This window comes from Rhinopithecus roxellana, chromosome 5 (assembly GCF_007565055.1).
Source record: "Rhinopithecus roxellana isolate Shanxi Qingling chromosome 5, ASM756505v1, whole genome shotgun sequence".
Taxonomy (NCBI): Eukaryota; Metazoa; Chordata; class Mammalia; order Primates; family Cercopithecidae; genus Rhinopithecus; species Rhinopithecus roxellana.
The window spans coordinates 35978345-36005488 of NC_044553.1; the positions used below are offsets into that span (position 1 = coordinate 35978345).

General features: G+C 41.3%; 1 protein-coding gene across 1 annotated transcript in view; it reads right to left on the bottom strand.

Annotated features, from left to right (window-relative positions):
* The window catches only part of SHC4 (SHC adaptor protein 4), a 147510-nt gene that overhangs the window by 66462 nt on the left and 53904 nt on the right, over nucleotides 1-27144 (bottom strand). The window contains exon 3 of the mRNA XM_010357805.2: nucleotides 7726-7789. Coding sequence (XP_010356107.2) covers nucleotides 7726-7789 — 64 coding nt within the window. The remainder of the gene's footprint in view (nucleotides 1-7725; nucleotides 7790-27144) is intronic.

The window sequence follows — 27144 nt, forward strand, 5'->3', positions numbered from 1 at the left end:
CCATGTTTAGGGCTTCCTTCAGGGTCTCTTGTAAGGCAGGCCTGGTGGTGACAAAATCTCTAAGCATTTGCTTATCTGTAAAGGATTTTATTTCTCCTTCACTTATGAAACTTAGTTTGGCTAGATATGAAATTCTGGGTTGAAAATTCTTTTCTTTAAGAATGTTGAATATTGGCCCCCACTCTCTTCTGGCTTGTAGAATTTCTGCCGAGAGATCTGCTGTTAGTCTGATGGGCTTCCCTTTGTGGGTAACCCGACCTTTCTCTCTGGCTGCCCTTCAGATTTTTTCCTTCATTTCAACTTTGGTGAATCTGGCAATTATGTGTCTTGGAGTTGCTCTTCTGGAGGAGTATCTTTGTGGCGTTCTCTGTATTTCCTGAATTTGAATGTTGGCCTGCCCTACTAGGTTGGGGAAGTTCTCCTGGATGATATCCTGAAGAGTGTTTTCCAGCTTGGTTCCATTTTCCCCCTCACTTTCAGGCACCCCAATCAGACGTAGATTTGGTCTTTTTACATAATCCCATACTTCTTGCAGGCTTTGTTCATTTCTTTTTCTTCTTTTTTCTTTTGGTTTCTCTTCTCGCTTCATTTCATTCATTTGATCCTCAATCGCTGATACTCTTTCTTCCAGTTGATCGAGTCAGTTACTGAAGCTTATACATTTGTCACGTATTTCTCGTGTCATGGTTTTCATCTCTGTCATTTCGTTTACGACCTTCTCTGCATTAATTATTCTAGCTGTCAATTCTTCCACATTTTTTTCGAGATTTTTAGTTTCTTTGCACTGGGTACGTAATTCCTCCTTTAGCTCTGAGAAGTTTGATGGACTGAAGCCTTCTTCTCTCATCTCGTCAAAGTCATTCTCTGACCAGCTTTGATCCGTTGCTGGCGATGAGCTGCACTCCTTTGCAGGGGGAGATGCGCTCTTATTTTTTGAATTTCCAGCTTTTCTGCCCTGCTTTTTCCCCATCTTTGTGGTTTTATCTGCCTCTGGTCTTTGATGATGGTGATGTACTGATGGGGTTTTGGTATAGGTGTCCTTCCTGTTTGATAGTTTTCCTTCTAACAGTCAGGACCCTCAGCTGCAGGTCTGTTGGAGATTGCTTGAGGTCCACTCCAGACCCTGTTTGCCTGGGTATCAGCAGCAGAGGTTGCAGAAGATAGAATATTGCTGAACAGCGAGTGTACCTGTCTGATTCTTACTTTGGAAGCTTCCTCTCAGGGGTGTACTCCACCCTGTGAGGTGTGGGGTGTCAGTCTGCCCCTAGTGGGGGATGTCTCCCAGTTAGGCTACTCAGGGGTCAGGGACCCACTTGAGCAGGCAGTCTCTTTCCCTTCTCAGATCTCAACCTCCATGTGGGGAGATCCACTGCTCTCTTCAAAGCTATCAGACAGAGTCGTTTGCGTCTGCAAAGGTTCCTGCTGCTTTTTTTGTTGTTGTTGTTTAGCTGTGCCCTGTCCCCAGAGGTGGAGTCTACAGAGACAGGCAGGTTTCCTTGATCTGCTGTGAGCTCCACCCAGTTTGAGCTTCCCAGCGGCTTTGTTTACCTACTTAAGCCTCAGCAATGGCGGGCGCCCCTCCCCCAGCCTCACTGCTGCCTTGCGGTTAGATTGCAGACTGCTGTGCTAGCAATGAGGGAGGCTCCATGGCGGTGGGACCCTCCCGGCCAGGTGTGGGATACAATCTCCTGGTGTGCCCGTTTGCTCAAAGCACAGTATTGGGGTAGGAGTCACCTGGTTTTCCGGGTGTTGTGTGTCTCAGTTCCCCTGGCTAGGAAAAGGGACTCCCTTCCCCCTTGCGCTTCCCAGGTGAGGCGATGCCTCGCCCTGCTTCAGCTCTCGCTGGTCGGGCTGCAGCAGCTGACCATCACCGATTGTCCGGCACTCCCTAGTGAGATGACCCCAGTAACTCAGTTGAAAACGCAGAAATCACCGGTGTTCTGTGTCGCTCGTGCTGGGAGTTGGAGACTGTAGCTGTTCCTATTTGGCCATCTTGCCATGCCTCCTCTATTATTATTACTTATTTTTGACCTTTCCAACATTAAAAATTCTAAGAAATAATTTGAGAGATTTAAATGCTTTGATGGATGCTTGGATTAAGTCCTGAAATCCTCTGCTGGAAAGTCCTGAAATCCTCAGCTGGACCAGCTGATGGAAATCAGTGATTCCTCAGCATATGAATCAATACTTTGAGGCAATCAATGAAAACACAATTTGTTTCTTTCCTAGTTTTGCTCTCATTTGATTCATTCTGGAGCCATACCAAACCGTTAAACACACACTGTTGAAAATTTTTTTTTTTTTTTTTGAGACGGAGTCCCGCTCTGTCGCCCAGGCTGGAGTGCAGTGGCCGGATCTCAGCTCACTGCAAATCCGCCTCCCGGGTTTACGCCATTCTCCTGCCTTAGCCTCCCGAGTAGCTGGGACTACAGGCACCTGCCACCTCGCCCGGCTAGTTTTTTTTTTTTCGTATTTTTTAGTAGAGACGGGGTTTCACCGGGTTAGCCAGGATAGTCTCGATCTCCTGACCTCGTGATCCGCCCGTCTCGGACTCCCAAAGTGCTGGGGTTACAGGCTTGAGCCACCGCGCCCGGCCACACTGTTGAAATTTAATGTACAGTTTTGTTTTTAATTCCAAGCTCATTCTAAAATGTAGTGCAAACAATGTGAGGAAAGAGCCCTAAACCTCACAGCTATCACCACATCATAAAGCTGACTCTTGGTTTACCTTCTTTGCTTCTTACACGGCTCTGGGCAAAGCGAGCCACTCAATCAGGGATTTTGTGTTTCCTACAGTGATTTTATCAACAGCAAGTTGTTCATTTGCTTCTCTAGAGTTTCTTTTCCATGCTAGTTTAAAAAATATTATTAAGAGGCTGGTGCAGTGGCTCACGCCTGTAATCCCAGCACTTTGGGAGGCCGAGGTGAGCAGTTCACGAAGTCAGGAGTTCCTGACCAACATGGTGAAACCCATCTCTACTAAAAACACAAAAATAAGCCAGGCGTGGTGGCACGTGCCTGTAATCCCAGCTACTCAGGAGGCTGAGGTAGGAGAATCACTTGAACCTTGGAGGCGGAGGTCACAGTGAGCCGAGATCGTGCCACTACACTCCAGCCTGGGCAATAGAGCAAGACTCTGTTGCTCAAAAAAAAAAATAAATAAAAATAAAAAAAAAAAAAATATATATATATATATATATATAAAATTATGAAATACAAATTAAATTATAACACTATCTCATAGTTGAAAAGCATTTTGTTATCTGTAAAGAACTTTTATATAAGTCATCTTAATTTTGTTCTCACCATAACCTTAATCTCGTGGGATATGCCCAAAATGTATTTATTATATGGGAGACAAAGTCTTTCATGCCATTATTAGAAACGTCCTAACAGTTAAAAGACCCATGGAAGAGAAAGGAGTGGAAAGCACACAGGATGGGCAGTGAGGCAACTGGAATTCAAGTCCCAGGTGTGATCCTAACTTGTCAAGGGACCTTAGACAACTCTGGAACCCCCTCAATGTCTTTGTTTACAAAACAGGAGTAATGCTATCACTTCCATTCTTCCGCCTCTAGCCATGGGAGGTCTTAGGAGAATCAAATTTAGTATTAATAATAAAGTATATGGAAATGCATAGTATACAGTGAAGTGCTAACAAACTGTAGTGATTATAATTACTACTTTCAAAATGAATTTTGGCAATTTTGCTACAGGATTTCTTCTTCAAGAAAGAGATAGGGGAGAAACTGTAGACCCTGGCCTTGGGAGAGGTCATTATGGGAATGAGAGGAGAAAGGAACAGAAAGGGGAGGCTGAGGATGGGATACTGACCAACTTTTACAAAAGAGTGGAGGCAGACCTGGCAGAGGTGCTTATCCATATTTTACAAAGAGAAAAGCATTAAGATAGGGAAACATTAATTGACTGTATCTGGGTCAATTTATTGGTACTGACATAGCAGCCTAGCTCTTCTTACTCTATATGGCATAATCTCTCAGGAATCCCCAGTTCTTTCGGTTATTCATTAACTTTTTAGACTTCAAAACTCATGGGAGATCACATAAATAGATAAATCATTTATCCATTAGCACTCCAAACTGCTAATGATGCAGTATCTAACAGACCTAAGGAATCAAACAAAGATCTGACTATATTCAACTGGCCCTACATCGTTTTTTGGCTCCCTCCCCACAGGGCAGATGCTTGGCAAAGAAGCAGATAACATCGTGATTAAGTGTGTAGATGCTGGACCAGACTACCTGGGCTTGACCTAGCATCTCCACACACTGACTGGGTCACTAAGCAAGTTACTTAACCTCTCGGGGCCTCAGTTTCCTCATCTGTAAAATGGGGACAAACAATAACACTTGTGGCTAGGTTTTTTGTGATGATTAACAAAGTATAAAAACCACAGCATACCAAAACTTATGGGATGCAGTGAAAACAGTGAGTGCTAGGAGGAAAAATCATAGATATAAACACTTTTATTAAAAAAGCAGAAAGATCTCAAGTCAAAAACCTAACATTGTAACTTAAGGAACTAGAAAAAAACAAAACCCAAAGCTAACAGAAGCAAGGAAATCCTAAGGATTAGAAGAGAGATAAAATAGAGAATAGAAAAATAGATAAAATTAATTAAACCAAAAGTTGGTTCTTCCAAAAGATCGGTAAAACTGACAAACCTTTAACTGGATGAATTAAGGCAAAAAAGAGAAAAGACTCAAATTACTAAAATCAGAAATGAAAGTGAAGACATTACTACCAATTCTACAGAAATGAAAAGGATTATAAGAGACTACTGTGAACAATTGTATGCCAACAAGTTGGAGAACCTAGGTACAATGGACAAATTGCTAGAATACCTATCAAGACGAAATCATAAAGAAACTGAAAATGTGAATAGGCTTGGTGAGAATACGGAGAAATTAGAACCCTTGTGCATTATTGGTGGGAGTGTAAAATGGTACAGCTGCTGTAGAAAACAGTATGGTAGTTCCTCAAACAATGAAAAAATAGAATAACCACATGATCCAGCAATTCTACTTCTGGGTATATACCCAAAATAATTGAAAGGAAGGTCTCTAAAAGATTTTGTAACTCACATTCATAGCAGCATTATTCATAATAGCTAAGCTGTGGGAGCAACCTAGTGTCCATCTACTGAAGAATGGGTAAGCAAAATATGGTATATACATACAACGCAAAATTATTCAGCTGTAAAAAGGAAGTAAATTCTGACATCTGCTATGACATAGATGAACCTTGAGGACATTATGCTAAGTGAATTAAGCTAGTCATAAAAGGACCAATACTGTATGATTCCATTCATATGAAGTATCTAGAGTACTCAAAATCATAGAGACAGAAAGTAGAATTGTGGTTGCCAGGGGCTGGGGAGATAGGGGACTGGGGAGTTATTGTTTAATGTGTAGAGTTTCAGTTTTGCAAGATGAAAAGAGTTCTAAAGATGGATGATGGTGATGGCTGCACAAAAATATGAATGTACTTAATACCACTGAACTGTACACTTAAAAAGGGTTAAGATGAAGGCTGGGAGTGGTGGCTCATGCCTATAATCCCAGCACTTTGGGAGGCTGAGGTGGGTAGATCACTTGACGCCAGGGAGTTAGAGACCAGCCTGGCCAACATGGCAAAACCTCATCTCTACTAAAAATACAAAAATCAGCCAGCCATGGTGGCACATGATTGCAATCCCAGCTACTCGGGAGGCTGAGGCATTGAGAATTGTTTGAACCCCTGGGAAGCAGAGGTTGCAGTGAGCCGCTGGACTCCAGCCTGGGTGACAGAGTGAAACTGTCTCAAAAAAAAAAAAAAAGAAAAGGTTAAGATGGTAAATTTTATGTTATGGCTATTTTACCACAATAAAGTGGAGAGAAAAGAAAAGAAAAAAGGATAAAGTGCTGGAAAGAGTCCCTGGCACACATGAAGTACTCAATACATGCTAGCTATTGAAGGAAACCAGCTGCTTTTCTGATTTTCTCTGCAAGTGTACTTTCCGGATAGATGATAGCCAGGTTTGCTTTGTTTTATTTTGGGATGGGGAATACCTGCTCCTTAGATGAGAAAATCTTGCCTGTTAGTTGGAATCATCCAGTTGAAGTATCCTAATCAGAAATTATGAGAAGCAGGAAGAGGTTAGAGATTACTTTGGAATCATGGATTCTATGAAAGAAACTAGTCACAGGGAGTCCTTAATAGAATTTAAGAGCCATTTGTCAGAATGTTTCATACCATGTGGGTTCTCTGAGTCACTCTGGGTGACACTGGTTCAGCCCTATGTAATATAATGAAGAATGATAACCAAAAACGGGGCAGAATGGTATAGAAATAGAATCCAAAGCTGAGAATCTGAAGACTTGGCTTCTGCAACTGACTCTGACCTTAATCACCCTAGTGACTCAGACAAATACCATCTCTTGTCTCAGACTCAGTTTAGTAGCTGGCAAAATGAAAATGTTAGACCAGAAGATCTCTTAAAAATCCCTTCTCGGCCAGGTGCGGTGGCTCACGCCTGTAGTCCCAGCACTTTGGGAGGCCGAGGTGGGCAGATCACGAGGTCAGCAGATTGAGACCATCCTGGCTAACGTGGTGAAACCCCGTCTCTACTAAAAATACAGAAAAATTAGCCAGGCTTGGTGGCAGGCGCCTGTAGTCCCAGCTACTCAGGAGGCTGAGGCAGAAGAATGGCGTGAACCTGGGAGGCAGAGCTTGCAGTGAGCCAAGATTGCGCCACTGCACTCCAGCCTGGGTGACAGAGCGAGACTCCGTCTCAAAAACAAGAAACAAAAAAACAAAAAGCAAAACAAAACAAAAAAAAACCCTACACTTAAACAGTCTGCAATTCTGTATGATTTATATAGTTATCTTAAGAGCTTTTGCATTGGCCCTTTGGACTTTTCAAACCAACAAAACATTCTAGGGCTTATAGCTTAATAGCAATAACACTAGCTACCATTAACACAGAAAGTGTAATAGATGCCAGACGCTGTGGTAGGTAGTAGGTACACATCACTTCATTTATTTCTTACATAACCCTATAAAGTAAGTGCTATTTTCTCCCATTTTACAAATTAGTAAACCAAGGGTCCAAGAGGTTAAGTGACTGGTCCAAGAGTACACCGTTTGTAGGTGGCTGAGGCAGGACTTCAATCCGAGTCTGTCTAACATCAAAACTTTTGCTTTCTTTCCACGGGGAAAGCTACTCTACCTATGCATTATTAGCTCACCTTTACCACTATCCATATTTATACTAGAAAACAGGCCAGAAAGCCTAAAAAGTCTAAAATGTTGTAATGCAGAATACATACATTATAATATGTGGAAACTAGAAGGTACTAAACTGGTCATTCAGTTCAACTCCCTAACTCCACACTCCACAGAAAATAAGAACAGAGTCTCAGCAAGATGAGATCCCATGCTCCCTGGTCAGTAAGAGCCAAGTCCGGCACCCTACATTTCTGACATAAAGCCCAGGGGCTTTCTCCCCTCTGCAGCTGGAGGCATCGCCACATCAGACAGCGTCAGGCAGCTCGGAAAGATTTGAGGGACAAGGGTAGCTTTGAGTGCAGCTCTGACATCATGCCACCTAATAAAGGCTAGGCTGGACTTTGGGTCATAGGGTGGGATGAACTAACAGTGATTTTCATACTCTCTTTGCCATAATGAGGGACACATAAGCAAGAAAACCACAGCAACATTTACCTTTCGCTTTTTAATGGCTCCATTTGCCCCGGGGACAGCTTCACACAGGCGACTTATTGCTTCCCTAAAGAACAGAAACCATACAAATAAAGACTTAGCATACTACCTCTACACAGTAAGGGCTTAAGAAATGTTAGAAATTATCACGACCAAAAAGTACACATACATAATAGTGAGTCCAACACACATGATATTCTCCCAGCCCCACAGGAGGAAATGCTGTACTTACTCCTTCCGCAGGAAAACCTAGCAGCACCCTAATACTGAGCAATTGCTTTACAACAAGGAGCTCTACTATTTGCTTTATTCATCTCTGTTTTTCCTTGGATTTTCAGATTTTGGTTTTTGTGTTGCTGATTTTTAACCAAAAAGGAGGGGCAGGGCATTGTCATCTGGAAATACTTTGCAGTGTTACCTCTAGCAAAATCATCTCTGTAATGTTATGAATAAAAAGCTTCATAGTATCTCAGAACTAAAGACAATTAAATACAAAAATAACCTGACACTAGAGGAAATTTCAAAGGATCGGGAGAACGCTGAACTTCAAGGTGGTCTCAAATGGAGCTTTATTGACTAGGTTGCTGCTACAAGCCATTGAGCTTTCATGTAATTTCACAGAAGAAAAGAAATCAATATCAAATTTCCTCCTTTGCTTACTTTTCTGCCCTTCCTATATATTGTACTTCCTGAGAGAAAGGCACCGCTAAAATAAGTAGTTGCTCCTTAATGGAAGTGGTGAAGGAACTGGCGCCCTCCTTTCCAGAAATGCAGTTAAAACTAAAAGCTTTTGTCTCTGGGACTCTGAGCATTCATAACTGCCCAAGCTTTCACTCTGTGTAATTTGAACCTTAGCCTTGTGGCTTTGATCACATATATTAAACTTTTCACAAGGCAAATGAAAATCTCTTCCGGATTCCCCAGAGATCATTGTTTAAATTAATAAACTATATTCTCTCACACACACACCCCAGCACACATACACATGCAACATTGTATTATAGTTTTTATATATATTATATTTCACAATAGTATTTTCTACAGTTTAGATTTCCAAAGGAAGTGGGGAGACGTCAGAGAGAGGAATGCAGACCCATTTTTGTTTTGTTTTGTTTTTGTTTTGAGACAGAATCTCGCTCTGTTGCCCAGGCACAAGCTCGGCTCACCGCAAGCTCCGCCCCCCAGGTTCACACTATTCTCCTGCCTCAGCCTCCCGAGTAGCTGGGACTACAGGTGCCCACCACCACGCCCGGCTAATTTTTTTGTATTTTTAGTAGAGACGGGATTTCACCATGTTAGCCAGGATAGTCTCGATCTCCTGACCTTGTGATCTGCCCGCCTCAGCCTCCCGAAGTGCTGGGATTACAGGTGTGAGCCACTGTGCCTGGCCATGCAGACCCATTTTACAGCTATGATAGGTTGTAGTGCAGAGCAATGTTCTTCTAAAAAATACTTTTGAAAGATAATTAGAATTCCCAAAGATTCTAGGCATTATTTTGCACTTATAAATGTATGTTTTAGCTCAGATCATTTTTTCTATATAAATGAAACTCTTCTTCAAGGTATTATCTTGTTAGATTTTTGCATAATTATCTGCAATTAAAGGATAGAATGGATCTTTGGTTAGCATATATTCTCAGGATTTCATATTTCTTGTTTCTCTAGGATTCTATCCTTTGTTCTCTGGAATCAAATAGAAGGATAACACAGAGAGTCGGGCTCTCTGGCTTGGTTGGTTGATTGATGTTTTGAGTCATCTTAATGATTACTCAATAATTGATAAGATTCATAATTAATCCAAATTGGCACTGATATTGCCAAAATAGCTAGTCCAGGCACCCCACTATATTGACAGTATTTAATAAAGAGGTATTATAAGATAGGGCAGATCCTTTACTCCATGAGAGTGATTTGGATATTTTGGTCTAAAAATACAAAAAATTAGCCAGGCGTGGTGGCAGGCACCTGTAATCCCAGCTACTTGGGAGGCTGAGGCAGGAGAATCGGTTGAATCTGAGAGGTGGAGGTTGCAGCAAGCCGAGATCGCGCCATTGCACTCCAGCCTGGGCAAAAAGAGCGAAACTCTGGTCTCAGTAAATAAATAAATAAATAAATAAATAAGTTGACTATAAATGATGTGAACTTAAAGTAAAAACAAAGGTGAATATTGATGCTGCCAAATATAATAACAACAATAATAATATAACAATAATTATATGACAACTATAGTAACTTTTTATTAGAAGTTGTTACTTTTATATAGCGACTCGTAATTTCACAAACTGTTTTCTCACACATTTGTTTTTTTGATTCTCACACCAATTATCAGTATCTTCTAACAAAAAGTAATGCAGTGAATTTAAGTTGAAGGGAATACTTTACAGCATGAATACCTCTCAAGGAGGTTTTAAAAGGATGAACCTTCCTGGAAGGGAGGGGATTAGAATTTCTAGACAGACAGAAGAACATAGGTGAAGACACCAAAACACAAAGTATCATGATATGAGGGGAATTACAGGTACTTTGATATTGCTGGAGCATAACATATGGTAGAACAAGAGTGAACATGAACTAAGAGATAAGAGTCTAAATACTGTTTCTATGAAGTGCCAGACAGTAAATATTTCAGACTTTGCTCTTTTGCAAGTACTCAATTCTGCTACTATAGTGCAAAAAGCAGCCTTAGACAATATGTAGACAAGTGAGCATGCCTGTGTTCCAATAAAACTTTATAGAAACTGGCGGCTGGCCAGATTTGGCCCATGGGCCACAGTTTCTTGACCCATGGATCCAATAATTCACACAAAAGGAGAGAGAAATCACTTGGTTTTTTAAGATGGGAAAATATTCACATTCATTATAATTTTAAAATTGAAAATTAAAACAACAAGATACTTCACTCATTAAATTAGGGAAAAAAATACAAAACCCAGTGTTGGAAAAAATGGGAAATATTCTGCTTTAGGCATATTTATCCATTGCCAGGGGCCTCGGTTAGTATTAATACAATCTTTCTAGAGAGTAATTTGGTAAAAGTTGACAAATGTCAACATTTCTCAGAGCATGGGCGGGGCATGGTGGCACACACTTGTAGTCCCAGCTACTTGGGAGGCTTGCTTGAGCCCAGGAGTTCAAGGCTGCAGTGCCACTGCACTCCCGCCTGGGTGACAGAGCGAGACCCTGTCTCTAAAAACAATTTGTTTAAATAATTTATTACAGCCTTTGACAAGGTGGGGAGAAGCCTGTATTGGGATAGCATTGAGTATATAAGTAAAAGAAACACTTCACATAAGAAACCAACCCAAAGTCTTGTGATATAGATAAAACATATCAAAATGGATATTGCCACTTGGACTATAGAAATATGAAGAAGTCTATAGAAATTAGTGTGAAAAAGTAGAACTTGCAACAGTATATACACATTGGTAGCAGCTATATCGAATTAATCCTGTGTAAACAGTAATGTAGAAAAAGCTTATGAACTATGGCTTGGTTTTAGGTGTTTTTTGTGTGTGTGATTTGCTATTTCATTTCTGATTCTACTGGTGTTTAGATATAAACAAGGTAAACAATGTTATGTTTTACTTTCATTGTGCACTTGACTGGATAAGTAATCCTTTAAAATATTGAAAATAATGCACAGTAAGTTCCTTCAGCAGGAGTTTTGCTAGTGTGAGGCAAAGGTGTTGAGATGTGAAGGCACATCAAAAATGTCCCAATGGAGAGCTGACACCCATAGAGAGATGGGACAATGTTCATGTTATGGATACTAGCAGGTGTTCTTTATTTCTCTCTCTGCTCCCATTCCAGCTTAGCTTTTAACCCCTCCATCTTTGCAGCCACTAAATCCATATTTCCTTTTTCAGTTTTTTTTTTAGTAGAGCTACCTGTTTCTATTCCCAAAAGTTTCATAAAGATAAAAAATTTTGAGCGCATTTAGTAAAGCCTTTTAGAATTGTACACCTTGCAGTAGCAGGGAGCCCAAGTTTCAGTGAAAGAACAGCCCCCATTTATATTTATTTGTTTAATTTTTTGTTTTTGTAGAGATGGGGTCTCACTCTGTTGCCCAGGTTGGAGTGCAGTGGGTGCGATCATAGCTCACTGCAGCCTCAACCTCCTTGGCCTCAAGCAATCCTCCCACCTCATGTAGCTGGGACCACTACAACTGGTAAGCACCACCATAATTGGCTAATTTTTTCTTTTCCTTTTTTATTTTGTGTAGAGACAGGGTCTCCCTATGTTGCCTGGGTTGGTCTTGAACTCCTGGGCTCAAGTGAGACTCCCACCTCAGCCTACCAAGGTTCTGGGATTAGAGGTGTGAGCCATAGCTCCTGGCCAGCCTCTATTTACTGAGCACTCTCTATGGTCAGGCTCAGAAGTGAACACCTTATGTACATCATTTCATTGAGTCATAACAGTATCATTCCAAGGTATGGACTTTACCTTCATTTTACCAATGAGGATACTAAAGTTCAAAGAATTTAAATAACTGTGTACAAATAAGGCAATTGACAGTGGGAGAGACAGAATGCAAATCCGCTTCTGACTTCAAAACCCACAAGCACTGGGAAGGAACCACATTGCCAGATGGATGAAAAGGAGGGAGTCATAGGCTCTAGAGGCTAGGGGAAGTAGTATATTGACTGTCCTTCCCTTGCTCACTCCCCTAACACAGTGAGGGGAGGCTCTTTGGCCAATCGCTAACACCAGCGTGGCTGGGGTAAACTACCCAGGCAAAAGGACAAAGTGGTAGGGGTGGACTCTAGAAAAGACTTACTCGGATGCCCCTGCCCTTCCCCAGCCCTCTGCTGTCTATGCACTGGCTGCCACCTCCTGGAAGAAACGAGCATCTGGAGCCAGGCTCTGCCCACATGGGCAACATACACGAGTACTCACACGCTCACTGAGAACTGTATATTTGAGGCATGTGAGGCTTTACAGAGCCCCCAAAATCTCTTGATGTACAAAACTCTGCTCAAAAGAAAAAAAGGGGAAAACTTGTGCTTATGAACTTGCTTTAAAAGGTAATTATCAGCCAGGCACAGTGGCTCCTGCCTGTAGTCCCACCACGCAGGGAGGCCGAGGCAGGAGGATCCCTCAAGGCCAGGACTTTGAGACAAACTGTACAACACAGTGAGACCTTGTCTCCACAAAAATATATATTTTTAAATTGCCAGGCATAGCAGTGCACACCTGTGGCCACAGCTACCCAGGAGCCCAGTGCAGGAGGATTGCTTGAACTTAGGAGTTCAAGGCTGCAGTGAGCTAGGATCACATCACTGCACTACAGTCTGGGTGACAGAGCAAGACCCTGTCTCAAAAAAATAGTACTTATTAATTGTTTGAATTGGAGACTCTAAGATGAGTCATGCCTCTCTCCAATAAAAGGCCTATTTGTGCAAACTTTTCTTTCTTTCTTTCTTTTTTTTTTTTTTTTGAGGTGGAGTCTCGCTCTCGTTGCCTAGGCTGGAGTGCAATGGCGCGATCTCGGCTCACTGCAACCTCCGCCTCCAGGGTTCAAGCAATTCTCCTGCCTCAGCCTCCCAAGTAGCTGGAATTACAGGCGCCCGCCACCACGCCCCTCTAATTTTTGTATTTTTAGTGGAGATGGGGTTTCACCACATTGGCCAGGCTGGTCTCAAACTCCTGACCTCAGGTGATCTGCCCACCTGGCCTTTCAAAGTGCTGGGATTCCAGACATGAGCCACCGCGCCCGGCCTGTACAAACTTTTCTATTCCGTTTAAGAAGGTCCACTCCTCACCCCAAAGCTCCCCACAACATTCTGTGGACCTCTTAGAAATCACAGATCCCGGGTTAAGAATTACTGCTTTAAATTAACCTCTCAAATTCCACTTGCCTTGCTGATAGCAGCGTTAACAAATCTGAAATCCCAGCGAGGAAAGGCAGATAGATGCCTGCATTCTGTTGCTTTTGTTCACAAAGATCTTTTCTTCCCCTACTACTGCGACCAAGACATTAACTGTAACATTTTCAAGAACAAATAGTACTTTCAGTGCTTTTCTGGAGTCTCAGCCACACCCTTGGGCCAACTTTACAAATGCTGAGGAAAAAGAAAAAGACAACAGAGCTGAGCGCGATTTCTCCTGGGACCGGGGAGGGGGCCCCGCCATTCTTGTAGCCCCAAAATTCCTGCAGAACCTTTTTGGAGCTGAGTGGCGGTGAGACTTTCTCCAGCTAGCAAACATTCAGCGAGTGTCTGCTCTTAGAGGAGCAGAATTTTTGGGCTTTCAATGGCTAAAGATTTCCATCTTGGGAGCCTGTATTAGAAAGAAAGAGAAACGCCCCAGAGCACCAACAGTGGCCACTTTGTTTATTGTTTCGCCACATGAGAGAGAAGGGGAGAAGTGGGCTGATGTAAGAGAATGAGAATGCCGTTGAAGATTTGCTTTTAAGCATATAAAACCCTGCCTACGCCATAAGACCAAAAAAAGATATTTTGTCTGTCTTAACAGAGTCCAAACTAATCATCCAAACAAAGCCACCTTTCTTCACCAACTCCTGGCCACTACGACACTGAAGTTAGAATTCTTCTGTGTCTTTAACCCTCAAATAGTTAAGCTCCTCTGGAAGCAATGTCGCCTAACACACACACACACACAGACACGTGCACACACACACTTTTTAAATTTTTTTTTAATTTTGGAAGGCAATATCACAATCCAAGACAAAGGGGAGCATTTAATGGGAGGAGAGGCTGTGGGGCAGATTTTTTCTGGTGAATGTCAGGATGCAGTTCTTCAGTCAATAGGAAAGCCAGAAAATGTGCAACATGAAACCAGGCAAAGGGGCCCAGCTGGAATGATTAAAGGCAATGATCCCCACATCCCCCACCTTTTGACACATACACACAGACACACACACACACACATCTATAGTCACATATGCAGTGAAGGAATAGTTCCAGTTTTGTCCCTGCAAATAGGAATGAGAATAAAATTTTAATCACAGCAAGAGCCTTTCCAAAATAAAAAGTCAATGATACTCAGCTAAAACAAATTCACCTGCCATTTCCCAAAGGACTTTCTTTTTCTTTGCATCTCCAACGTAAGTCCTTAAGGAAATCAGTTACCAAAGTCTAAGGGACATGTTGCGCCCTGAATGTCTCAGATTGCCTTCTTGTTATGAATGAAGAGACTTTGAGTAATTCAGACTGCATATCCATGTGGTATTATGCTATTCTGATTGTTCTAGGGAAACCAGCACCATCTTTTTTTTAAATCTTTGCCTCTTTGTGTTGAATGCATTTGAGGGGCAAATGGATTAGACGTTGCTGCCTCCAGGATGTCCTTGCTGCCTCCAGATAAGAGAGAGAATGCCGACCACTCTCTCACTGCTTGTGTGTGCAAGGGGTGATGTAAGCAAAGATGTTCAGGACCTCACTAGTGCTGGTGTTCTACTGTCCCCAAAGTGATTTCCTGTAATACAATCATGTATCTCAAAATTCAAACACCTACATCCACAAGCTGATGGCTTATAGGCTTTAGAAGCGGTTAAGGAAATGACAATAAGAAATAGAGTTGGTGTCATATAAAATACATGGGAATTTGTAAATTCAAAAGATTGTTCTCCTTTACTTTAGGATAAACTGGGCTTCTTTAAAACAACTCTGTTTTTGACAAAATATTCAAAATATTATGAAGGTGTGTCTTTTGGAGTTAAAGAGTGCACTGATGCATAATGTGGTCACTTACGAGCCAAAGCTCATTAAAAACAAACAAACAAACAAAACAAAAACAAAAACAGATCTTACTTAGTCACCCACTTTATTCACTCAAGCTCACTCTAAACGATGTATATCTACTTCCAAAAATTCTTCAGAGAGTAATTGGAATTTTAAAGACATTTAAAACAGTTTGGCCAGGTGTGGTGGCTCACACCTGTAATCTTTGCACTTTGGGAGGCCAAGGTAGGCGGATCACTTGAGGTCAAGAGTTCAAGACCAGCCTGGCCAACATCATGAAACCCCGTCTCTAGTAAAAATACAAAAATTAGCCAGGCATGGTGGTGCATGCCTGTAATCCTAGCTACTAGGGAGGCTGAGGCAGGAGAATTGCTGGAACCAGGAGGTAGAGGTTGCAGTGAGCTGAGATTGTGCCACTGCTCTCCAGCTTGGGTGACAGAGCAACACTCCATCTAAATAAATAAATAAATAAATAAATAGTAAAACAGTTTGTCATACAGGTGTCTATACCATTGAGCAAGACAGCAATTGGTGTAATGAATACATTACTTCTACCACTGTTTTTTTTTTTTTTTTTAATAACTCTGGTTCTTTTAAAGGCTATTTGGCATATATGTTATAAATTTTATTGGGAATTCCATTTTTTTAAATGTGTGTGCACCTCTGGAAGGAAGGAACAACTGGCCTAACCAGTTAATCCACCTCGACAAATAATAGTAGGACAACTTCAGCCTGCACATCCACAGAGAGTACACCATTTAGGTAAGTGGTGATCAAACTGTAAAGTTCTTAAGAATCACCTGGGTGCCGGTTAAAATACAGATTTCTAGGACCATTCCTAGAGGTTTTGATTCTGGGGTGAGGCCTAGGAATCTACAGTTTCACAAACCTTCCAAGGGATTCCGATACAGAGTTCATGAACCACACAGCTGATTAAACCTTCTCCTCAGACTCACTGCACAGAGTAACTGGTGCTGTGCTCTATAGCTTAGACCAGATGATTGCGTTAGAGGGTGTTAAGGAATTAGGTCACCTATTCCTAGAGGTTAGAATAGGGAAGGTTACACTGCCTATACGTTTGATGATATTCCATTCTGGGGAATTTTGTTTTCAATGTAGTCACTCTATATTCTGGGATACATATTTGATATAATCCTCTCTTCTCCTCTCTGCCTCCTCCATCCTCATCTCCTCAAGAAGAAGGGCTTTATGGCTGGGCGTGGTGTCTCACGTCTGTAATCCCAGCACTTTGGAAGGCCAAGGTGGGCAGATGACCTGAGGTCAGGAGTTCAAGACCAGCCTGGCCAATGTGGTGAAACCCCATCTCTACTAAAAATACAAAAGTAGCTGGGAGTGGTGGTGGGCGCCTGTAGTCATAACTACTCGGGAGGCTGAGGCAGGAGAATCACTTGAACTTGGGAGGCAGAGGTTGCAGTAAGCTGAGATAGTGCCACTGAACTCCTGCCTGGGCAACAGAGTGAGATCCTGTCTCAAAAAAAAAAAAAAAAAAAAAAGAAGAAGAAGAAGAAGGGCTTTTACCAGAGGGCACATGGAGGTCCTGAACATCTTTGCTTACATCACCCCTTGCACACACAAGCAGTGAGAGAGTGGTCGGCATTCTCTCTCTTATCTGGAGGCAGCAAGGACATCCTGGAGGCAGCAACGTCTAATCCATTTGCCCCTCAAATGCATTCAACACTGTAGGCAGTGGTTCTCAGCCTTGGCTGCACATTGGACTATACCACCAAGAATGTTACGAAGTACTGAAGACTGGGTCTCAGCTCCAGAGATTCTGACTTAATTGGTACAGGACAGGGCTTGGGGATCAGAAGTTTTAAGATCTCTTCCAAATGCTTCCAACAAGGCTAAGGTTGAGAATCACTCTAGCAGCAGTTGGCAAACATTTTCTGAAAAGGGCCAGGTAGGAAATATTTTAGGCTGTGCAGGTTACACAGTTTCTGTTACAGTTACTCAATTCTGCTGTTGTAGCTAGAAAAACAGCCATAGGAAATACATAAACAAATGGGTGTGCTTGTGTGCCAGTAACACTTACGGACACTGAAATTTGAATTCCATATGATGTTCATGTGTCACAGAATATTCTTTTGGGGTGTTTTTTCCAACCATTTAAAAAATGTCAAAACCATTCTTGGCTGACAAGGTGGCAAAATCAAAATCAGGTAGTCGATGGGATTTGGCCTGCAGGCTCTTGTTCTCTGATTCTTGCTCTAAAGCAAACCAGAAACAAATGTGAGAGGCTTTGGGGTCGTGGTCAGCTATTAGCTAGTGCATGGTGCAAAGCTTATTAGAGTGCAATCTTTTGCAAGGATTGTTTATACATATTTTGAACTTTGTCTTGTTCGGTTTCTTGCTACAAGAAGTTGTTAAAATTTGATGGCTTTAATTTATCTATAACTCTACTTTCTTACGATAATAGAGAGTGAGGAAAAGCTAGTTAAGTAGACTCTGCAGTTAGACAGCCAGAGTTCAAAATCTAGCTGTCTCTTACAATCTCTGTCACCTTGAACAAGTTTTTTTTTTTTTTTTTTTTTTTTATTTTTTTATTATACTTTAAGTTCTAGGGTACATGTGCATAACGTGCAGGTTTGTTACATATGTATACTTGTGCCATGTTGGTGTGCTGCACCCATCAACTCGTCAGCACCCATCAATTCGTCATTTATATCAGGTATAACTCCCAATGCAATCCCTCCCCCCTCCCCCCTCCCCATGATAGGCCCCAGTGTGTGATGTTCCCCTTCCCGAGTCCAAGTGATCTCATTGTTGAAGAAGTTTTTAAAGCTCTCTATGTCTCAATTCCTTAAATATAAAAGGTAAGAATAATAATAGTGTTTTGGACAATACCTCAGTAAATGCTAGCCATTATTATTGCTTTATCCTTATAATGGCTATCTACTTTAAGAACTGGGTCTAGGCCGGGTGCAGTGGCTCATGCCTGTAATCCCAGCACTTTGGGAGGCCGAGGCAGGTGGATCGCCTGAGCTCAGGAGTTCGAGAGCAGCCTGTGCAACACGGCAAAACCCTGTCTCTACAAAAAATACAAGTTAGCCAGCTGTGTTTGCTTGCACCTGTAGTCCCAGCTACTTGGGGAGGCTGAGGTGGGAGGATTGCTTGAGCCCGGGAGGTCAAGGCTGCAATTAACTGAGATTATGTCACTGCACTCCAGCCTGAGCAAGGAAGTGAGACCATGTCTCAAAAAAAAAAAAAAAAAAAAAAAAAAGAACTGGGTCTAACCTAATTTGTACAACACCTAGTACCCAACAAAGTATGCTCTGTATTATAACTGGAATGCTATAGTTAATATGTTACATAGTAGGTCAAATTATGTCTATCATGTGTATAGTAATGGATAGTATAAGTTTCTATAAAGGCAGAATGCATGTCTGGCTTTCTTCGGCTATTGCATGGAACCTAGTAGGCTGCCTTGGAAATAAACAATGTATTCAATATATGAATGTTAGGTAGCTCTATGTCATCAAAACAAAGTGTAACCCTTGTCTCCCTATAGAAATCAAATCCCCCTTCAGGACAGAGGTATTTATTCCCCCAGTTGCTGGAGTGCTCACTTCTCATGGATCCTAGCTGAGTTCCTTTCGCAGAAATTGTGCTCTCTAGGGGAAGTTGCCTTGCCCATGTTATGTCCCCTCCCCAGTGGCAACAGGCATCCAACGACCTGATTGGTCAATATGGGGTTCCAGGTCCTGGTACCCGTCCCTCAATATGGGACAACTCTGAAGGGCCATCCTAGCTCCAGAACTGCCCACGGAGCCTGCTGTGACTTCATTGCTTTTCAGCCTCTCCCTCTGCCAGGCCCTGCTTCCCTCATTCCCTTTACGGTTGATTTCAACAGCCCTCTCAGTAAGTCTTTTGCATTCAACTCTCCATCTCAGAACCTGTTTCAATATCCAGCCTGAGACCTGCTAACAAGCTGCAAGTGTAAGTTAGGCCCCTTACACTTGCATACACTTAACTAGATGATGTCTTTCAAGAATCTGTTTTGTCACAGACAACAGTGAAAAAAATCATTTTCAGAGAATTTCTCATAAGAGACACATATGATCTGGATCAAAAACACCCACTTTTTAATTGTGCAAACATACACTACAGTACACATGTCCTAAAGTAAGTGCAGCTCTCAGAAACTACAACTCAATCACATACAATTAAAGGGACCAGAGCTGTGCACTTACTCTATTAGGCATTTCTCAGCTTCCTTACTGAGAATACCAGCAGGAAATGGAACAAATCTGCCTGGCAGGTAGAGAGATGCACCAATTGTCCTGCATTTACTTTGGCACAAAGCTCTCCTTTTATCAATGAAAAGACTTTCTCTGGATGAGATTAGTTTAGTTTTTTTTTTTTTTTTTTTGAGACAGAGTCTCACTCTGTCACCCAGGCTAGAGTGTAGTGGCGCAATCTCGGCTCACTGCAAGCTCCGCCTCCCGGGTTTACACCATTCTCCTGCCTCAGCCTCCCAAGTAGCTGGGACTACAGGTGCCCGCCACCTCGCCCGGCTAGTTTTTTTTTTTTTGTATTTTTTAGTAGAGACGGGGTTTCACCATGTTAGCCAGAATGGTCTCGATCTCCTGACCTCGTGATCTGCCCACCTCGGCCTCCCAAAGTGCTGGGATTACAGGATTTATGGACACTGAAATTTGAGCCACCGCACCCGGTGAGATTAGTTTTTGATGAGTTTTGGGTGCCTCCCATCTAACTCACTCTTCCCAAAAGGAATTATATCATTATTTTTTTCTAGCTATTTAGGATGTAGCGTAGTTGAAACTCACTGCTCTCACATTCCCTGATATTCCCATTTTCCTTTCTTAAAAGCAAAAACAAAACAACAATTAAAACTTGCAGATGCTTTGGGAGATTGTCTGGGGAACCACCTGCTCACAAATAAGGAGCCTCCTTGTAATCTCTGGTCCAGATTACACGGAGACCTCATTTTGAAATCACTGGATTCCCTTGCACATGTGGGCCTCAAAGTGCAGTCCCCAGACCAGCAGCATTAGCATCGCCTGGAACTCATTAGACAGGCAAATTATTGAATCAAAAACTCTGGGGCTGGGGTCCAATATTATGTGTGTGTGTGTGTGTGTGTTTGTTTGTTTGTTTGTTTCAGAGACAAGAGCTCACTGTGTTGCCCAGGCTGGAGTGCAGTGGCTATTCACAAGTGTGTGATCATGACACACTACAACCTCAAACTCCTGAGCTCAAGTGATCCTCCCACCTCAGCCTCCCAAGTAGCTGGGACTACAGGTGCATGCCACCACACCCAGCTAACATTCTCTGTTTTAACAAGCCTTCGCATCCTAAAGTTTGAGAACTACTATCTCACACATTTTTTTTCTCCTTAGAAATCACAAAAGGACATTAAAGTATCTTTTCCTACAGATTTATGAGTATCTTTATGAAGCCCTTCCAGAAAGAACTCACAAACAAGGAATCTGGCATCTTAAACCCAGGATTAAACATTTCCTTATTCTGTCCCTTCTGGCTTTCAGCACTTCCCCAAGATTTGTTCCTTAAAATTATTCCACTTTAGTTGACCCATAGTGCAAAAGAGGCAGGGCAGATCTGATTTCCAGTTCCACTACCTACTGACTTGCTAGATGACCTTGGTAAATTTTTTCATTTCTCTAAGTCTCAATATTCTTATGGACAAAACAGGGTTAATAGTAATATCTATTTTGTAATAGTAATAACATTTTGGCTCAAAATGTTAAATTTTGTGATGACAAAGTTGATAAGAGTCACTATAGATTAATAATAAACTGCTATTTCAACAGCGCGCTAATAGTTGAAACCATGTTTGATCTCTTCAACTAGAAAGAGGTTAAGGCTCATCCAGTTCCATGGGATTGAAAAATCCTTCCCTTCATCTGAATCAACTTGTGGACCCCAAGGCTGTCTGATCCAAATGAGTATCTTCACAGAATTTATTTTTATTTCTTTGTTCAAAAATATACCTGGCTGGGCACAGTGGCTCACACCTGTAATCCCAGCACTTTGGGAGGCTGAGGTGGGAGGATTGCTTGAGGCCTGGAGTTTGAGACCAGCCTGGGCAATATAGCAAGACCTCATCTCCACAAAAAAAAAAAAAAAAAAAAAATTAGCCAGATGTGGTGGTGTATGACTGTGGTCCTAGCCACTTGGGAGGCTGAGGCAGGAGGATCACTTGAGCCCAGGAGTCTGAGACTGCAAGGAGCTTTGATCATGCCACTGCACTCTAGCCTGGGTTACAGCATGAGATCCTGTCTGTAAACACGACACACACTCGCACGCGAGCGCACACACACACACACACACGGATGGCACCCATAAACCCAACACTCTCCTGTTGAACCGGGGACCTGACCTAATTGTCCAAGAGCTCCTTGTTTTGGAATCTGGCCGGGTTCAGCATGTCAAATCCTATGTTTTAGATTCTCTAGGTCTTTTCTGCTTTTCTCTAACCAGCAGTGACCATGGAAACTTCAGGATCTCCGGGGGTCATCTCAAGATCTGTGATCCAGGCCTGAGACGCTTAGAAACCTCTCCGTTATTCAACAAATAATTATCAACCCAACTATGTCCTAGAAACTATGGCTCTGAATCCTTCCAGCTCCAGGGACTGGGTTTCTGAGGAAAACCTTCAAGCCCAAAAATGATGGATGATGGAGACCTTGTGGTTGTTGCACTGAAAAAAGACCTTAGGGAACACAATCCCTTCCAGGCCAGACACCCTCCAGGGCACACTGAGCTTTCTCAGGAGGCTGCCTTTCAAATGCAGCTTCTGTGCTTCGCGGAACAATGGTTCAAAAGGCCTATTCTTACTTGCATTGTAAAATGATTAAGACTAGAGGCTGGCCACTGTATCCATCAAAATCAAAATTAGAAATCCAGGCTTAAGGAAAGCAAAAAGGAGCCACCAAACAAGAGATACTAGAATGTATTTTCATCTGACTCTGCATGGTAAAGAAGGCCTGGGAAGAAATCACTGGAGAGAGCTATTTCATTCAGCAATCAGGGCTAAAAATACACATGCCTAGGCTTTAACATTCATGGGTTTTAATCTCTGAATTAATTTGTTTCTCTTCAAACACTTGAAGCCATCCATTACCATCTATATTTCAACATGGACAGATATATAACTATTCTTTCTTAGGCTAGTGAATGTGTATATATTGCCTGATTGAGGAGCTGTGTTTGTGTAATAATATCTGCACATCTGTATGTTTCTATAGATTTATATGGATAAATTAGCAGGCCCTGCTTTTAGCCACAACATATTTTTAGAAACCACTTCATAATGTAGATCATATTTTCCATGGAAAAGATGTTATATTTGGGAGTTTCATTCCTGACCAAGGACTCCTCAGCAAATGAAATATAGAAACTGCCAACAGCTTGTCATGGAACGAAAACTATGACTATTTTATATACCCCTATAAATATCGAAAACACTAAAACAATGCCCTAAGTCCTATAAAAGGGACCTAAATATATACAGTACCTATACATGGAGTCTCAAAGTTTAGAAATGTTTACCCACCACATAAAAATATAGCTCAATTGAACTATGTCCTACAATTAACTCACTGCTATAATAACATCAAACATTTGATTAACAATTCTGCAAATATTAGATTTTAGTAGAGCATATTGGGATAATTTAAATAGTCCAAAAAAATTGATCTAATGTCTTCTTTTCCTTTTGAGGGGGAAATCTATTTTTTACTGTATCTACTACCTTCATTTTACAAGTTTCTTTTTCCACCTGATTTTTCTTGTCCTTGTCCTTCCCCCATTTCCCCCTACTCTTCCCCTCTCCTACTCCCCCATCTCATCCCCTTTTTCCTACCCACTCGCCTTCTCAATACAAGGTTATCATGGAATTACCATATTGCCACAATACAGTGCTGTTAAAGATGTCTGGTCCTGGGTTAAGCCTCAATTGCCATATTTACTGGGAATTAGTATTTGGAATGGAGAGAACCAGAGATGGGGGCATACCAGCACTCCTGCTGCCAAGGCCTCAGAAGACCTGGCCCCGGTCCTTTATTAGTTTGTTTACTGCTCCTCAGGTTCCACGAGGTGCCCCAATATCCTTTGAAGGAATTCCCCTTTTTGCTTAAGCTAGGCAATCATTTTCTGTTACTTAAAACCAAGAAGTAAATATGCCTAGGGCAAGCAGATGAACCGAAAATTATTCCCTCTACCTTAAGGCTCAAATCAAAGCAATTACTGCTCACACTCAATGACCTAGAAAATGTGCCCAACAAGTGACAAAAACATGTTACAAATTAATATGCACCATAGGATCTCACTTTAGTTTTTAAACATGCAATTAGAAAAACCATACATCAAACTGTTACTATGAGTTGTCTCCAGTGATTTGCCTTTTTAAAAAGTTTATTCTACTTACCCATTTCTACAATAAGCCAGATTTACTTTTCATAATCAGAAAGGAAATGCAAAAAAAAATTAAGAATTAGATGTGGCCCAGAGGATTGACCTTACCAATCAATGATAATGGTCATGGTGATGTGTGATTTCTTTCTTTCTTTTTTTCCTTTTCTTTTTTTTTTTTTTTTGAGACAGAGTTGTGCTCTGTCTCCCAGGCTGGAGTGCAGTGGCGCTAGCTCAGCTCACTGCAACCACTGCCTCTTGGGTTCAAGCGATTCTCCCCTCAGCCTTCCCAGTAGCTGAGATTACAGGCGTGCACCATCATGCCCAGCTAATTTTTGTATTTTTTCTAAGTCTATGTTTTTTTTCCCATAAGTTATTGGGATACAGGTGGTATTTGGTTACATTAGTAAGGTCTTCAGTGGTGATTTGTGAGATTTTGGTGCACCCATCACCTGAGCAGTATACACTGCACCAGATTTGTAGTCTTTTATCCCTCGTCTTCCCCCACTCTTCTCCCCAAGTTCCCAAAGTCCATTGCATCATTCTTATGCCTTTGTGTCCTCATAGCTTAGCTCCCACATATTAGTGAGAACATACGATGTTTGGTTTTCCATTCCTGAGTTACTTCACTTAGAATAATGGTCTCCAGTCTCATCCAGGTCACTGTAAATGCTGTTAATTCATTCCTTTTTATGACTGTGTAGTATTCCATCTCATATATATATATATGAGATGGAGATATATGTGTGTGTGTATGTGTATATATCTCACAGTTTCTTTATCCACTTGTTGATTGATGGGCATTTGGGTTAGTTCCATGATTTTGCAGTTATGCTGCTATAAACGTGTGTGCAAGTATCTTCTTCAAATAATGACTTCTTTTCCTCTGGGTAGATAGAAGGGAAAGTTGAGGCTCAGAGAGGTAAGTGGCCATTCTAACACCACCAGCAAATACCCAGCAGTGGGATTGCTGGATCAAATGGTAGTTCTACTTTTAGTTCTTTAAGGAATCTCCACACTGTTTACCATAGTGGCTGTACTAGTTTACATTCCCACCAGCAGTGTAGACGTGTTCCCTGTTCACCACATCCACGCCAACATTTGTTTTTTGATTTTTTTATGATGGCCATTCTTGCAGGAGTGAGGTGGTACCGCATTGTGGTTTTGGTTTGCATTTCCCTGATCATTAGTGATGTTGAGCATTTTTTCATATGTTCGTTGGCCATTTGTACATCCTTTTTTGAGAAGTGTCTATTCAAGTCCTTAGCCCACTTTTTGATGGGATTGTTTGTTTTTCTTACTGATTTGTTTGAGTTTGTTGTAGATTCTGGATGTTAGTCTTTTGTCAGATGTATAGATTGTGAAGATTTTCTCCCACTCTGTGGGTTGTCTGTTTACTCTGCTGATTGTTTCTTTTGCCATGCAAAAGCTCTTTAGTTTAATTAGGTCCTAGCTATTTATCTTTTTTCTTATTGCATTTGCTTTTGGGTTCTTGGTCATGAAATCCTTGCCTAAGCCAATGTCTAAAAGAGTTTTTCCAGTGTTATCTAGAATTTTTTATAGTTTCAGGTCTTAGGTTTAAATCCTTAATCCATTTTGAGTTGATTTTTGTATAAGGTGAGTGATGAGGATCCAGTTTCATTCTCCTACATGTGGCTAGCCAATTATCCTAGCACCATTTGTTGAAAAGGGTGTCCTTTCCCCACTTTATATTTTTGTTTGCTTTGTTGAAGATCAGTTGGCTGTAAGTATTTGGGTTTATTTCTGGGTTTATTCTGTTCCATTGGTCTATGTGCCTATTTTTGTACCAGTACCACACTGTTTTGGTGACTATGGCACTATAGTATAGTTTGAAATCAGGTAATGTGATGCCTCCAGATTTGTTCTTTTCGTTTAGTCTTGCTTTTGCTATGTGAGCTCTTTCTTTGTTCCATAGGAATTTTAGAATTGTTTTTTCTAATTCTGTGAAGAATGATGGTGGTATTTTGATGGGAACTGCATTGAATTTGTAGATTGCTTTTGGCAGTATGGTCATTTTCACAATACTGTTTCTGCCCATCCATGTACATGGGATGTGTTTCCATTTGTTTGTGTCATCTATGATTTCTTTCAGCATTGTTTTGTAGTTTTCCTTGTAGAGGTCTTTTGACTGCTTTGTTAGGTATATTCCTAGGATTTTCTGCTTATTTGTTGTTGATGTATGGAAGAGCTACCGATCTGTGTACATTAATCTTGTATCCAGAAACTTTGCTGGATTCTTTAATCAGTTCTAGGAGTTTTCTGGAGGAGTCTTTAAGGTTTTCAAGGTAAAAGATCATATCTCATATCGTCAGCAAGCAGTGACAGTTTGACTTCCTCTTTACTGATTTGGATGCTGTTTATTTCTTTCTCTTGTCTGATTGCTCTGGCTAGGATTTCCACTACTATGTTGAAGAGGAATGATGACAGTGGGCATCTTTGTCTTGTTCCAGTTCTCAGAGGGAATGTTTTCAACGTTTCCCTGTTCAGTATTATGTTGGCTGTGGTTTTGTCATAGATGGCTTTTATTACATGAAGGTGTGTCCTTCGCATGCCGATTTTGCTGAGAGTTGTAATGATAAAGTGTTGCTGGATTTTGACGAATGTCTTTTCTGCATCTGTTGAAATGATCGTGTGAATTTTGTTTTTAATTTTATTTATGTGGTGTATCACATTTGTTGACTTGTGTATGTTAAACCATCCTGCATCCCTGGTATGAAATCCACTTGATCATGGTGGATTATCTTTTTTGATATGTTGTTGGATTCGGTTAGCTAGTATTTTGTTAAGGAGTTTAGCATCTGTGTTCATCAAGGATATTGGTCTGTAGTTTTCTTTTTTGGTTATGTCCTTTTCTGGTTTTGGTATTAGAGTGATGCTGGCCTCACAGAATGAATTAAGAAGGTATGCTTCTTTCTCTATCTTGTGGAATAATGTCAAAAGGATTGGTACCAATTCTTCGAATGTCTGGTAGAATTCTGCTGTGAATCCAGCGGGTCCTGGAGGTTGGTAATTTTTAAGTTACCATTTTGTCTGTTATTGGTCTGTTCAGGGTATCTAATTCTTCCTGATTTAAGCTAGGAGGGTTGTATTTTTCCAGGAATGTATCCATCTCTTCTAGGTTTTCTAGTTTATGTGTGAAAAGGTGCTCATAGTAGCCTTGAATGATCTTTTGTATTTCAGTGGTGTCAGCTGTAATATCTCCTGTTTTGTTTGTTAGTGAGGTTATTTGGATTTTCTCTCTTCTTTTCTTGGTTAATCTTGCTAATGGTCTATCAATTTTATT